This window comes from Carassius gibelio, chromosome B24 (genome assembly GCF_023724105.1).
Source record: "Carassius gibelio isolate Cgi1373 ecotype wild population from Czech Republic chromosome B24, carGib1.2-hapl.c, whole genome shotgun sequence".
NCBI lineage: Eukaryota > Metazoa > Chordata > Actinopteri > Cypriniformes > Cyprinidae > Carassius > Carassius gibelio.
This window is the reverse complement of record NC_068419.1, coordinates 17,493,069-17,509,704: the sequence shown is the minus strand read 5'-3', so window position 1 is coordinate 17,509,704 and position 16,636 is coordinate 17,493,069. Positions and strand designations below refer to the sequence as shown.

At 38.1% G+C, this 16,636-nt stretch overlaps 1 protein-coding gene across 1 annotated transcript in view; it reads right to left on the bottom strand.

The window, feature by feature from the left end:
• The window catches only part of LOC128013677 (serine/threonine-protein kinase 17A-like), a 29,795-nt gene extending 13,578 nt beyond the window's left edge, over positions 1 to 16,217 (bottom strand). The window contains exons 1-2 of the mRNA XM_052596815.1: positions 15,782 to 16,217; positions 7,002 to 7,214 (exon numbers count right to left, since the gene is read on the bottom strand). Of these exons, the coding sequence (XP_052452775.1) occupies positions 7,002 to 7,214; positions 15,782 to 15,930 (362 nt within the window). The 5' untranslated portion in view covers positions 15,931 to 16,217. The remainder of the gene's footprint in view (positions 1 to 7,001; positions 7,215 to 15,781) is intronic.
• Between the last annotated feature and the right edge of the window lie 419 nt (positions 16,218 to 16,636).

Sequence of the window (16,636 nt, the reverse complement as noted above, 5' to 3'; positions counted from 1 at the left end):
TTTAAATAGTCACTGTCTTTATAAATAAACCACAGATTTGAGTTTTAAACAACTACATTCTCGCCTGAAATACTTTTAAAAATACATTTTTAAATGAGGCATTTTTTAACCCGGAACTTAATTTAGTTCCTGGTTCCTGCGGTGGAAACACACCGAGTACCAGCCCAAAGTGCCTCGTTCCTGGGGAAAGTTCCTGCGGTGAAAACACGTCAATAGTGAGTACTAGCAGCAGTTGTTTCAGACCTGCATGAATTGCACTCACTGCATGACTTTGTGGTGCATCAAGAAATTTAATTGGTAAATGTGTTTCCATTGTTGTTTGTGCATGTTTTCATATTGCATAAAAAAAAAATATAACAATAATAATAAGTGTCTCAACTGGGCATAAGTTTGTTTTTTTTTTTTATCAGCATTTTAATATTTTATTTGAATTTTGGCAATTCCATCCAGCGCGTTTTAAATGCAATATTGCAACATTTGCATAAAAACACATGGATGGAAACTAAATATTACTAATGTAATTTCACACCAACACATCAAACTGAGCTCTAGTGCAAAATTGTCTGTACTATGAACCTTAACCAATTGAGTAAAATTCAGTAAAACAGACTTTACATTGGAAGAGATATTGAGAGATATTGCATATTTAATGCTATTTAATCATAAATCAATAACAGTGGAATTACAGAATCAATTTATCTTTGAGTTACAGTAGGTGCATGAATGACTGAATAAATGAATGAACAAATTAATGAAGAATGAATGCATGAATGAATGAACCATTTGTACAAGGAAATAACATTTACTGTTCCTTCTGATCATAACACAAAAAGTGGTGCTCTTTCTCAGTAATTTTGTACTGTTTTGCAGTAAAAAAAAAAAAAAAAAAAAAAAAAAGATATCTTAAATCAAAATACATCTTCTTAAAAAAAAAAAATGAACAAAAAATTCAATTTATCATTGAACAAACAAATATTGCCTAATGGGGTCATAAAATGAACATTATTTGGAGGGCAATATATATCTTATTGTCCATTGATGTTCTTGTTTTAGGCATAAACTTACTTAAGCATACACTTTAAGCAAACAAGACGTACTGAAAAAACAAGATCAAAATAGTGAGATATTCAATGAATGCAATGCATGCAACATTTCATGACTTTCTGCTCTGTCAATAAAATCAGCACCAAATGATTGGCTTCTTTCTTCAAAAACATATTAGTGACCCATCCAGAATGGACAGCAAAACTAGGATAAGTTGCAGCAGGTGCACGGAGCTGTGGGTCTCTGTAACGCCGAGGGCTGATGTGCATTCATAGACCATTGAGTGATTTCTTAAACTAGCAGCGCAGGAAGGGCTCTCCCAACCCCGGCTCTGGAGATTAAACCCACAGACTGCTGCTGAGAGTGCTGACATAATGACCTCCCAGCTGGAACATGAACATGAATAAGTCCTCTATCATTCCAGCCAGACCCCCATCCAAAACCACATCCCCTCCTTCAGACCGTCCCAGTGCCCCAGAATATCCCTCACTCGGAGGAAGAAGGAAAGAAAGGAAAGAGCTGTCGGTCACAACATAGAGAGAGAGCTGCATTACGCTCTACTTCCCCACGACAGAAAGAGCACTTAACCCAGCTCTGTTATCACTTCAGACAGTGCTGACGGGGGAAAGGGCTAATTTGAGGCACTTTACTCAGAGAAGCTTCTGCTTTTGCTGCTTTCGTATCATGTTTCTGATCTTACCTCTAATAAGAGCTCAACAACAGGCTGAGGTTTAAGAGGAGGAAAAGCGTGCTAGCAATTAAAGAGAGATTAAACAGTTATTCAGGAGCCAGAAAGAATATAATCCTTCTGAGGAGATCAAATTTCCAAGAGGCTGCAATATGACTTCAAATGATTGTGAATATTTCTACATTGTTGAATTAAATATAACATTTTCAAGTTGATTAAATTGTACTTTAATAGTCTGTTATATAAAAATGTTTTACAGTATAGTTACACTCTCATTCAAAGGTGTGGTGGTCAGGTTTTTTATCTTTTTGTAAGTTTGATGTTCAAGGCTGCATTTATTTTATCCAAACACAGTCAAACAGAAATATTTTGAAGTATTACCATTTAAAACACACACACACACGTTTATATTTTGTTATTAGTTTACGTTTTTGCTATTGAATGTTCAAATGCAGAGTTTTGTGCGCCGCGTGTGTGTGTGACACACAGAGAGAGAGAGAGAGAGAGAGAGAGAGAGAGAGAGAGAGAGAGTCACATAGTGGAGTCAGCGGTCTTGTGTCAAAACTAAGGACATTAACTGTCTTTACATTTATTTTGAAAGATGAAGCTCACAATTATGGAAAGGGGTGTTACATTTCTGACGACTACTTAAGTTTTTCAGCCAATCACAATGCACTGGGTCAGTTGGCCAATCAGAGCAGACTGTGCTTGTGTGAAGGAGGGGCTTTGTAGAAAACAACACGTTTGAGAGGCGGGGCTTCAATACAATACTTCAGGACCTACAATAATGAAAAAAAATATATGTTTTTTTTTTTTTACATTAAAAGTATATCAACTTATTCCAACACTTATACTTGTTGAATAAAAGATAAATAAAATAATTATCTTTTAATTATCAAAATCATTATACTGGTAGCAATTGTTATTTGTAGGGTAAAAATAGTTCGCAAAAATTAACAAGTGAAGAACAATAAGTTCTTAATAAAATTGTATTATTTGAATTATTTATAATTATTTTATTGAATAATTTAATATACTGCCATTTCTAGTTCCCATAAATTGAGTTTGAAGCTTTTGTCTTTGATAATGGGGGCTATGGAGTCAGAAAAGCTCCTCATTGTTGGGTTAGTAGCTTGTTAATGCAATCGATCTGTTAGACCAAGTCTGACTAGTTAGTGTGCACTGTGTAAAGTCTGTACGTGTTTATTCTCACTCGTGATGATCTTGCGTGGCCTTTCTGGTTTATAGACCCCAGGTGAGTTCTTCTGGACATAAATGCTTATCCTGGTTATTGGGGTCAGCGTTGAGCGGCAGGTTCTAGGTCTTGTCTGCGGATGCTAATCTGTGGCTGTAATCTATTATCTGCCTAATGCCCCCCCGACCCCCCGGGGTCAGAGCAGATTTACAGCACCATATGAAGGCAATCAGGAGCTCACTGACAACTGCCATCGAAAACAGAGCCGTGGATATTATATTTAATCAGATACTTGATGATAAATCCTATTGTGGTTTTAAATATGATCCAGTTCTGTCACGTCCATCATGCAATTACTAAAGGCTGGACACTGTATATAACTAATCAAATGTGTGTGGTCTCAGTCGATCCTGGCAGTCTGACACAGTTACATTTACTCTGCAGAAACCGACTGCTCCAGTTATTTATATTTATTAGTTTGACTAATCTACTGCAGATATGGGCTGTGCACAGCGTGTGACCTAGCGTGCATCACACAGTATACTGAGGCTTGCTGTTAATGGGATAGGTTTGTATCGACTGCTGAGATTTGTAGGATTGTCACGATACCAGAGAGCTTGGACATGTGACCGCATTAGCACCAGTGCTTATACATGCAGATTAGTCTAATTAAATCAGCGTCAAGAAAAAACAAACATGGTGTAAACTGATGAGACTGGAGATACTGTACATGCAACTACTTTAAACAAGCACAAAAACAGTTTTATTAGACAAAATTGCTGAAACACACTGTAAAGGGATGAAACTGATAACACAGATTACGTCTCTTCATTAGACTTTTTTTTTATAAAAATGTAATTCACATATCAGAGATTATGACGAGATGATGGATTTGGTGTCAAGGCAAAAAGCAAACGCGCCTAACTGACACTATTTCTATGTTTAATATGTGTGCATATGTCTTCGTTTATTTGATTGCTTTTGTGTTTTTCATTAAAAATTATAAATGAACCACAAATTAAGATAAGGGGAAAATCCAACAATCTTATTTAGGTTGATTTGTGTTACAAAAATCTGTAAATATGAATCCCTAAACAACATGGATGAATATATATATATATATATTGTTGCCATGAAAATAATAATATAAATAATAATGTTCTCACAATTCTCAAAAGTGAAGTATAATTTTGATTTGTGAAGTGTGCAAGTGAAACTAATGACACCTGTCTAGCTTTATCAAGTCCATGTACAAACTTTGAAACATAGTTATGCATGCAATAAATGCTGAACAACATTGGCCAAAATGACAGAAAACTGCATTTGATTTTTAACAATGCATTCTGGAAATTCCCCTTTTCTTTCACTCGGGCTCTGGCTTGCATGATTGGAGACAGCTGCTGGTGAAGGACGACCGTGTGGGCAGATGATGAGCGATCTGAACTCAGCTGAACACATGCCATCGCTGGTGGGTGAGAGGAAACGAGAGTGACCTCGCTGCTCGTCCAAACCCAGTCGACTGATATAGATCGGCCTGCAGGGAGTCACCGGGGAACATGGGATTGGTGTTGACCAACGAACCCGTCGATACGGTCACGCACGCCACCAGATAATCAACTCTTCCTCATCACAGTCCATTCTTTCATGGCTTCTCTTCTGCTCTTCCTCAACACGACTCTTTGTGAATGTAGGCATCTCGTCAGTTTCAATGGCTGGGAAGAGTCTATAAGCCTTGTGTGTGTGGAGGGGCAGATTAAAATTCCTGCACTGACCCCTCTCCTCGCCGCGAGGTCAGTCCATTCACGCCGGACACTGGGAACCGGGTCAACCCGGGACAGCTGCGCAGCAACAACCCAACACGCTCCACTCGCTTTATACTGGAGGATTTACATTACAGTCCAATCCCAAAGTGCACATGCTTTGACATACGTGTAGGGATTCAATGCACTTTGACCAAAAAAAAAAAAAAAACAAGAATTATTTGAATCTTTTGAAAGATATGAGCGCAGAGAGTATTATAAAATAATAATGCGGATCATCTGCTCCAGATTTTATTAATTGACGAAGCCATCAAACTCCAGATCAAAACACAATGTGCAACGAGACGGGGTTGAATCCCATCTGTGCTCATTGTATGGGAGAGGATACGGATGAGTGGAAGCCAGAAATGTGTGACCCACTTCATGCCAAATGAAATAAACTGTCACTGCGACCTTTCTAGAACATCAAATCTGCTTCATTTCACCATCAGTGGGATGAAAACATTGGCTGAACTGGAGAACACACATCAGATATTGAGTAGGGCTGTGAGAAACTAAAAAACAACAAAAACTCACTTTTCTTTTGTGATTTTGTGCTGGTACCTTCACTGGTTTAGGCCCATTATGGACTAATAAATATAGCACTAAACCTGCCAGTAGGTGATGCAAGTCTATTAATGAGTGATTTATTGAATTATTCCTCAAAAAAATCATTAATAAATGGCTGATTCGTTTAGAAATGAAGCAAGCGACTGACTCCCTCAAGATTAGCTTCATGTTGTTTGAACGGTTGTATAATAAATATAACATTATATAACAAAGTGTTACCTAAGAAACAAAAACCCATACAGCAATATTTTGGTTTCACTGTCAGTGTCATCATCTGGGTGCAAGGGAAGCCCAATATAACAGTGCACATGCATCCCCACAATAACTAACTGTGTGTGTGTGTGTGTGTGTGTGTGTGTGTGTGTGTGTGTGTGGATGCTGGACGTTGCTGGAATAGCGAGTGCTTACTGAGACGTGCTCAGTCTCTCTTTGGGGGGTTTATAGGTGGATTAACGCTCTTGTTTTCTCTCCGTGTACTCGTCTCTTATTTCAGCGTCCTGCTCACTCACCTCCATGATCCTCAGGTCTGCGGGCTGAGATCAGTCTCTATGCACTTTCTTAATTGGATAGGATGGGATTTCACCTCAATATTTAACGCCTGACGTGATCCTGGCCAATGATTACGGAGTAAAGTACGGCACACTTTGTACTCACAAGCTTGTGAAATCACTAATGCACAGACCGAATGAGATTCGAACGGACCTATGACTTGATATCACCTGCTGAGAAACATCATGTCTGAATATGTGCAAGATATTAGAGAGCTACGCTTTTATCCAATGGGAAAAGAGCAACTTTGGTATTCCACAGAATCTCATGAGGGTTTTGGGATGAGTCAGGTTGGGAGGATTAAGAAAACAACACTGTGAGAAAAGTTCTGACTGGGGGATTGAAACTCTTGAAATCTGGCAACCGTCACCATGAATGCTGCTTGTTACCAAGATAATGCAAATGCCAAATTACAATGAAGTGTATTCAGGATTAATAACCAGCGGGCAAATATCTCAGATGATCATGCTTAATAAATCAAGGGAAGCAGAAATCGTCATCATGCTTAAAATATGATTCATCTGAATTGATCTGAATGACTCTGTTGTCTTTCAGAGGAGCTTCACAGAAGAATCTGAACAGTTTGTGTAAGGTGACTCTTCATAAAGAGGAAAATACCAGAATCATTTATCTCTGAAGTCGCTTTGACACAATCTGTATTATAAATAAAGCACTATAGAAATAAAGGGACTCTGAAAGGAGCACTGGATAAAAAGATCAACCTTGAGATTTAAAGTGCCCCTGTCATGGATTTTGGAAGATGACCTTTCATGCAGTGTGTAACAGAATACATCCTGCAAAGTTTTTAATCTGAAAGTGCGTAAATCTGCACCGTGTATAAAGTCATTGAATCTTGAGAGAAAGAGTCGACTCATTGAAACGAGTCGTTTTTAAAAACAAATCCCAAGCAGTTTCATGTTGACGTCTACACGAAACATTAGCATATTAACCGCACACTTGGTGGTTTCACATTAGTCTGAATAAAATAAATGAATCATTGAGTGAATCGTTTGTAAGTCGTTGAGTAAGGTAAAATTAAATGCATATTATAAAGACAATGAAAGTGTTTTTTGACCTTGCATGCATGTCAACCCCTTGAATCTTTCCTAACCCATAACAGAGTCACTTTAAGAACCGATATCGATTAGTTACTCACTACTCCAGGACGAGCACCATCTCGCTGGCCGTCTCGTAGACCTGGTGGAGATTGACCACTCGTGGACAGAGCGCTGCCAGCTCCAGCACAGCGATCTCGTGGAGGATCTCCGTCCGGCAGTCCTGACCCTTCCTCCTCTTCCTCATGTACTTCGCTGCGTAGGTTTTCCCGGAGCTCTTCTCCACACACTTCCTCACCACAGCAAACTTTCCTCTGACCGGGAGAGAAAATCAACGTATGAGGACATGAACTCCATCTCCAGAGTGAACAGTGAGACCAGAATAGCAAAAACACTTATTATTATCAGCCTCCAATGCACTGCAAGACCAGCAGAACATCTTGAGCAAGGTGGATCTGCTAAAGCATCGCTGTTGCTCAGTTTAACAGATGTGTGCTCTGTTGGAAAACACAAACCCGTGCAGGAATAAGGAAAAGGCTTTCTGCATTCCACGTGCAACGTGCCGTCACATTCAGTCTGAAGCTTGGCAAATGATTAATGCAATGGACAGATGAAGAAATTACTATTTTGTTTTAATTGGGTTGTATCCCTAAACCCAGACCTGTAAGGAAACCATAAAGGCTTGGCTCACTAGCTCATGTGAGAGTCACGGGTTCAGAAAAGGACGTTTTCCTTATTTCCATCCCTCATTCCTTCAAAAAGTGTGGAGATTAATGGGTAACTGGGAGGACAGTGTTCTTGTCCAATAAAATCTGACTGTAAAGTATCTCTGTAATGAGTCATATGATATATGCGAACAAACCCCATCCAACACGTGACCCACGGAAAAAACAAGATGTTACAAGATGCTATTTTTGTCCACATCAAGGTGCAGCAAAAAGCATCAGTGATCATTTCAGAATCAACTACAGTATTTCATTAAAGAACTAGTTACGTCTTCAAGATACTCGAAGAATATTTCAGCTGTTTTCGGTCCATAAGAGTCAGTGGGGTCCAAAGGTTTCAGGCTTCAAAGAGGACAAAGATTAGTTTTTTGAAAAAGTCTCTTCTGCTCATCAAGGTTGCATTATTTGATCAAAACAAAGGAAAATATATAAAAATTGAAATGCTATTACAACGTAAAGTCTTTGTACATGAATATAGTGTTAAAGTGTAATGTATTTCTGTGATGCTCCGCTGTATTTTCAGCATCATTCCTCCAGTCTTCAGTGTCACATGATCTTCAGAAATCAGAATAATATGATGATTCACTGCTCAAGAAACATTTCTGATTATTATCAATGTTGAACACAGTTGTGCTGCTCAATATTCCGTGGAAGCCATGACATTTTATTTTTCAGGATTCACAGATTAATAGAAAGTTCAAAAGAGCAGCATTTATTTGAAAAATTAAACTTTGTAACATTATAAATGACTTAATTTAATGCACCCTTGCTAAACAAAAGTACCAATTTCTTTGAAGACAGACAGATAAACAGATGGAGAGACGGATGGATGAACGGATGGATGGAGAGACGGATGGATGGATGGAGAGATGGATGGATGGATGGATTTACACATTGGATCAAAATCCAATATGGTGACAATAATGTCAATGATGTTTCTATATCACTAAATTGGACTTTGGCATACAATATCAGTCAGTAGCTGATTTAATGTAAAGTTCGTCACTAGAACACAAGTTTAGGAAGATGACTAGCAATGAAAAATGTAAACATGCCGTTGCAGTTAGTGTAGTGTGATATTTGAGCGAAGCATGCAGCTACACATGAGCGTTCATTAAATCCCAACGGCCTCGTAATCGCTCTGATTGAGACCGATTCAGAAACACTAAAGCACCTTCCGCTCCTTTGAAAACCTAATAGGCTTTCACTGCCCTTGACGGCGCGGCTTTGGCATACCTTCATTTCCTGATCTTGCGTTAATCTGGTGCTGCTGAATGCCACGAGGGAATGTGATAAAGAAACTTAATCTCCTCACATTACACCTGCCACTCTTCAGAGCTTCAGAGAGTCCATCGCTCCCAGTGTTGGGGAAAATTACTTTGAAAAATAATGCATTACAATATTGCATTACTCTTTAAAAAGTTACTTTTGCATAATAATTTTAATTTAAACTACTTTTTCTCATCTGTGCTAGGCTTCCTAGTTTGTTTTTAATATAAAGTTATTTTTTGCCAGGATGAAGGAAATGTAACAAGAGCTCAATATCACTATCGATACAGTCAGTCAATACAAGGGGAAACAAAGTAACTTGCATTACTTATTTGAAAAAGTAACTCAGATATTTTCTTGCAAATTAATGTGTTACTTTAGTAGTTACTTGCAAAAGTAATTTGATCGTAATGCGTTACCCGCAACACTGGTGTTTACTCGTCATTGGTCTTGATTATGCGGCCAGCATCTGAATTGTGTAGTGTAAAAAAAAAAAGAAAATCTGATCTGTGCCAGACGCAAAAAAAAACAAAAAAAACAAGTAGCTTAAATGTTTTGAATACTGTAAGATTTGTGTTTTCCAAGTGTTTATCATGTTCTGACAAAAAAATAAATAAAAAAATAAAATAAAAAAGTTTAAAACCACAATTAATCTGGTTAAACCATTCACTTAGGAGAAGAAACCGGTCTCTAAACTTGAAAGAATTAAAGTTGACATTTTAATGTTAATTATCAATATCTTCTGATATGAAAATTTTTTACAATGATACATTTTTGTCCATAATCGCCCGGTTTATAACCAATCGAGACAACATTTTGCAGCGTGACCAGATGATTTACAAATGAAACGAACAATTTCCAGGTCACACTCTGCATGATGTGGTGCAGATGTTTTGTCAAATATGACTTCTATTATTGTGTGGAATGCAGAAAGTGCTGTGTGGTTAACCCAGACGAGAGCCTGCTGGAGGAACAGACTATGATTGGGATTCGGTGACTCTGGTGTCTTTCGGTCTCTCTCCGCAGCCATGTCAGCACATTTCCAGAGCCTCTGGACTCACAGACTACACCCGAGCGCAGGGGCTTTCATGTGTGCAGGTCTAGGGTTGACGGCAGGGTCACGGTTCATGTGAAAAAGAGCAGATGTTCTGTCTGAGTACGCTTTCAGGAGAGTTCGAAAGTTAATCAGGATTTCTGAGACTGTGAACATTGGCTGTTGTTTGTCAAAATCAGAGGGTTTTAAATGCATGTATGCTTATCTAAATAAAACCAGACACTGGATTCTAGTCAAAGACTATAGCTGATGCTGTTGTATCAGAATATGCATTGTATTTCTGAGTGCACTAGATGTTAGTCATATGCTTGCCCTTTGACTGTTATTTTAACGCTATAGAGAGACTCAAAATTACTGCAAGAGAAAAGGGCTTTTAAATTAGACAAAAAATATTAAACAATATATATATATATATATATATATATATATATATATATATATATATATATATATATACAAAAAAATTAACAAGCAAACCTAGGTCAGATGAGAAAAAGCAACACAAATGTAGCACAATGCATTACTTTCCATAAAAAGTAACTAAGTACAGCAACTAGTCCCTTTTTAGGGAGTGACACAATATTGCAAAGCATTAAAAGTAACTTTCCCAGACACTGATTTGAGCCATTTATTTACTTCACAACAATGTTTTTGGGGCATGACAATGCAAACGTTCAAAAATAGGTTTTTAAGTGAAAGTTTTTTGAGAGCAACATCATTGTCCCCATGTAAACGTAAAAAATGCAAATCTGTGAGAATGGTGACAATATTGCGCACGTGTATTATTTATGTGTCCATGTAGTGTTCGTGTGTGACTTCGCCATCTACTGGCCTGGCATGCACAGAACAGTGTCAAACGCACCCTAAGAGGACAGAAGAAACACCCAAACACACTCTAGCTGCAAAGACTTAGGATCGGGTAAAAGCTACTTAAGGTTAATTTGACTTTGAACTTGAAAGTTTGGTGTAATCTGTAGAGGAAGTGCACAACATGAGTGATTTGAGGTAAATACCGTAATCCTCTGGAGTCTCTGAGCTTGTCTGCTAGAAGATGACGTCACAGATTCAGAATGAAAGTAAATCAACAACACTTCCTCTAATGTATGATCAAGAGGCCTGCTCACAGATGACAATCACATCACATCACCAACTGAATCAAATCAGTATTGGGATACGATATAAACATATGCACAGCACGTTTGAGAGTGAAGCGCAGGACTGCTGCATGTGTGCATCTCATCCAGTGTTTCAGTGACTCTGAGCAGCTTCGGTTATTTACTCTGAATCTAGTCGCTCTCTGACACTGAAGAAAAGTATCATGATGAAAACGCAACATTTCCAACAGAACAAAAGCCACAAATATTTAGTAAATCTAGAGAGAGAGCAGGTGATGAGCCTCTGACAGGAGCAAAAGCTCTTAAACGCAGGGAATGAAGACAACAGAGGACTAGTACATCTCATATCTATCTGTCTATCTATCTATCTGACTGTTTCTATCTATCTATCTATCTATCTATCTATCTATCTATCTATCCTAACAAAATGCTAATCATGCTAAAATCATGCTAGCAACATGCTAGTCGTATGTTAGTCATGGTAGAAACATGCTAGCAACATGCTAATCATGCTAGCAACATGCTAATCATGCTAGAAACATGCTAGCAAAATGCTAATCATACTAAAATCATGATAGCAACATGCTAGTCGCATGCTAGTCATGCTAGAAAAATGCTAACAACATGCTAATCATGCTAAAATCATGCTAGCAACATGCTAATCATGCTAGCAACTTGCTAGTCGCATGCTAGTCATGCTAGAAACAAGCTAGCAACATGCTAGCAACATGTTAATCATTCTAAAATAATGCTAGCAACATGCTCGTCACATGCTAGTCATGCTAGAAAGTTATGTGTCTGTGACATGACCCTGGCGGAGAAATACACCATTACCTCATCTCAAAGCCTTTTAGACCTGACTGTGTCCTTTAAACACCTCACTTTTGTTAAACAGAGGCAAGCATGCAGAAAACCGATCTGGATTTACTGCCATTCCTAAAGGACGTCTTGACAAAACAAACCCTGTTACCTCAGGTTGGGCTACAGTTCAGGAAATATAGAATATTAATGGAATAAAGTTTGTGGTGTTTTTTTTTAATGAGACACAAAATTATTTTTATTATTTTATATATATATATATATATGGGATATAATAATGTGATCCATAGCATTTTTACTGTTTTTGAAAGAAGTCTCTTCCCCACATGAAGGCTGCATTTGTTTGATCAGAAATACAGAAGAAAAAAAGAAGTGAAATTGTGTTCAAAAAGTCTCAGTTTCGGTCCATTTACACTGAGACACAAACCTAGAGTTTTCAAACTAAAACAGGGTCTGCAGCGTTTTTGGAAAGTCTCAGTTTTCTAGGGTCCAAAACGCCGGAGTACTTTAAGAAGTTACACGTTATAAAACGAAAATGCACTAGTATCAATAACAAACTTGGCTTTCCCACGACAGGGTCATCATACTACGGTCACCGCTCTGTTTCCAGAAGCACAGCAGATGCTTTTAGCACCACACCACGTGAATAACACCACGATGATGTCATGGTGTCCCACTCGGCTGTTAGAGCTGGGATTCTCTGGGAAAGAGAGCGGAAAGACTGGGCTTTAAATAAACATGTGATGGGAAATACGTAGGGAAGAAATATATAAATCACACTGCACAGATCAGTCAATCAAGCAGCAGAAGTCACCCAGAAATGAAAGAAACCCCTGAGATTTATGAAAGGAGGGTGAGAGACTCTCAGCTGATGACATGCTGTTTAAAACAACAGTGTGAGACTGTGCTGTCATCCGCTTTTACACACACACACACACACACGCACACACGCACACACATGAGCATAAGCTTAATGAAAAATAACAAGGATTCACAGCTGAACTCTGGACAAAGTGTGTGAGCAAGCAAACATTCTAATTAATTTTGTTTTAGGGCAGCATGAGATATATATAAACTTGCATTGTGATATTTTGTTTGTCTGTGATATATTACACATCACCAGATGACTTGACTCAGTAATTGAGGTGATTTTGTAGGTGAGTAAAACAGCATAGAAAATAAATCACATGCATAGATAAATATAACAGAGCAAAGATACAAATAAACAGTGCTTTATATTTTTCAAGAAAGTCTAACAGTATTCAGGTGCAGTTTTCTAAATACATATTAGAGTGTACAAGAGAAAGATATGTTATCATGGACTCTTATTTTGGCCAGAAGCGATGGTTTAAATGCCTTGGTGGATAAGTTTTTTACAAACATGCAGCTGTTCACTTTTGTTTGGACTCTGATTCTGACGGCACCCATTCACTGCAGAGCATCCACCAGCAGAACTGTAAATGGCAAGCTGCTGTTACCGGATCTGTGACACGACATTAAAAAACTTAGCACTTACGTGCAAGAAGATAAAATGTTGCACAAATATGTGAAAGATTACACTTCTCATTTTACATGGCACTCTTCCACAATACCTCAGGCCTGATCTGCAGCGTGCAGAAGGTGTTCCCATACACACACGGTGAAGACGTGTTGATCTAAAGCTAAAGCGTCCACACACAACAGTAGAGAACTGGTTGTTCCCAGACATCTGAACATCACACGGCACTGCTGCGATTTCACCTCACACACTCCTGAAGCTTACAGCAATAGTTTAGCTAAATATGAAAATATTTTTAAAAGTTTCCTCCTCCTCAGATCATCCAAGATGTAGATTCATTTTTTCATCAGATTCTGAGAAATGTGGCACTGCATCAGTGTCTTATCAGTGGATGCTCTGCAGTGGATGGGTGCCGTCAGAATGAGTGTCAAAACGGCTGATAAAAAGTGCTGAAACAAATGCATTACTAAGAATTAAGTCCATAATCCATAATAACACTTCCTCCAGTGAAAAAGTCATCACAATCCAGACACAGATTAGTTTAGATCTGTTTAAACGCTGCTTGATCTGTGCAGATTTCTCTCCTGATTCAGACCAGAACACTTTTTCACTGGAGGAAGTGTTATTATGGATTATAGACTCTATGTGTTTGAGTTAAAATCATCTTAATGCTGGATGTGTTTCAGGTTTTGTCTTCTCCAGATGTTCACTGATGGACTGGAGTGCTGTGGATTATTGGGATGTTTTTATCAGACTCTCATTCTGACGGCACCCATTCAAGCAAGTGAGAAATTAATGGAATGACACATTTCTCCAAATCTGTTACATTATAGAAATATAGTCTTATAATAGTCCAACATAAAATTAAATTAAATACAATCACCCTATATTGCATGCACAATAATTTGCAAGATTTTTTTTTTACCATATGTAAACACACCTGGTCATTATTTTCAAATCAGTCCTTCTAAGTTACACAGTACAGAAATACTGACTAATTCAAATAATCATTTGTGTGATGCATTTATAATTCACAACATTATAATGGAAATAATGGACAATGGATGGGTATGGAAATGAAAAGACAAAATTATAAAGCCCAAAAAAAAAAAAAACCTCAACCAAGATATTGGGCATCCTTAACAATTTGATCCGCATTAAAATTTTGAGGCTACAATAAATGAAGCATGAGCAATCATTAGGAGTTCGTTCCTCACATTTTATGAATGATGACTGATCCATCTAGTACTTCGCAAGTTCACATTTTTACCACTCTTAAAAACTGTCAGTATAAACCAATCCGTCTAAACCTGTTCGTCTAAAATCTACACAACGTCAAGCATTCTGCTACTTTGTTGGGCTAACATGACTATAAATGCCAATATGTAGGCTAATGTGATTCTCAGAATGAAAATCTGAATCATAACCCTTTGGCAGCCTCTGAAATCACTCGCTGGAGAATAAAACTGGCTCGTCTCCAGACTCTCCACAAGCACAGCCATCACAACAAAACCAGCAGGAGCAGCCAATCACCGAACCATTCCGGCTAACGTTTGGGAACATGAGCACCTCAGTGATCTGGTGGTTTCTCTTGTTTCTCTGTACTCAGATGAAGGCTTGGAGTAAACATGCAAACGTTTATTGGGTGTTTCATTAAATGTGCAGACGAATGTATCTGAAAGCCATCTCAAAGACAGAGCAATGCCAAAACATACCTTAAAGCACCAATGCATGACTTAGAATATGAACTGTATGCAATGCAAGCAATAGATGCATGTAATATCCACAGCGATTTGAGAGAAGTCTGTTCATGTAGAAGGAGATGGACATCAGAAAATTAGGCTGATTACAATATAGTTATGTTCATTAACAACTGAATCAGATTGCATTGCAAGTAAACGGTTCTCATGCAATTGCATGACTTTTTACACACTCGTATCCAAAATTATTAACTAAATAAATCAGTATCTGAAAGCCATCTAAATGACAAAGCAATGCCAAATCACACTTTTATCCAGTGTAGGTGTTTGAAATACTGTGATGCAAGACTTCAAATACTCTACACATAGTGAACTGAGTGCAGTACAAGCAATGCATACATGCACTGTCCATTTAAGAATGCAGATCCATAAGAACACACAGGGACTCTAGGATGTAAACATTTTCAATACACACACACACACACACACACACACACACACACACACACACACACACACACATCTAGACTATAATAAAAGTAGGATTTAGAATGAATCAAAAACGTACTGAGCATGCATTAGTGGTCAGACTTCAAAATCAGTACATATAAATACAAACAAGAGGTTCAGAGTACACGCATTATGTATGAATATACCATAACTGACACGAGCACAGGTAGACAGGTAAAGGTGCGCCTCACCTGCCCAGCTCTCTGCCGGGGATGACGTCATAGCGCTCGGTGAACGGCTCGCTCCTGATGTCGGTCCGGATCTCGCGCAGCAAACCGGAGCGGTCCGGACCGGATTCACACCGGATTCGGCTTCTGGGCTCGGCACACTCAGGAATCATAACGGCTATTATAAACGTCAACTAGTTTTATTGGTGTACCGATACCGGTTTTTACCTGCAAGCCCAGTCCCACAGGTGATACTATTACGCTACCTCACTTAATAAAACAGTTCCCCTCGCTGAATTCCCCACTTACGTTAACAATATAGAAGCGTGTCTAAAATATTAACTGTTAATACTTTCATCTTCGATTAATACTCCTCCTGAGTGAACAAACGCTTGGGTTTATGACTGCTGCTCTCCTCGACTCTCTTCTTCATCAGACCGAGTCAACGGAGAGCCAAGCTGCTCTGTTGATTGACAGCGCTCTCCACCAATTACGATCAAGCTTTCGCCGATGGGCGGGAAGAGGTGGACCCTCTAGTTACTTTTTACCAATAAGAGGTGAACAATTAATTAATTAAATAATTATATATATATATATATATATATATATATATATATATATATATATATATATATATATATATATATATATATATATATATGATTATATGAATAATTTTCCATTTTCCAGTGATAGGCTACCTATTATCATTATTATTATTGTTGTTGTTACTTTGCTCTTATTCTGGGCATATTTCAATATTTTTCTCTCATGTTTAACAGTCACACGCATATTGAAGAGATTCTTGTGCTGCTCTCTAGTGTTTGAGCTGTGTAAGGATGAGAGAGAACTTGTGTACACGTGTATGAATCAACATAA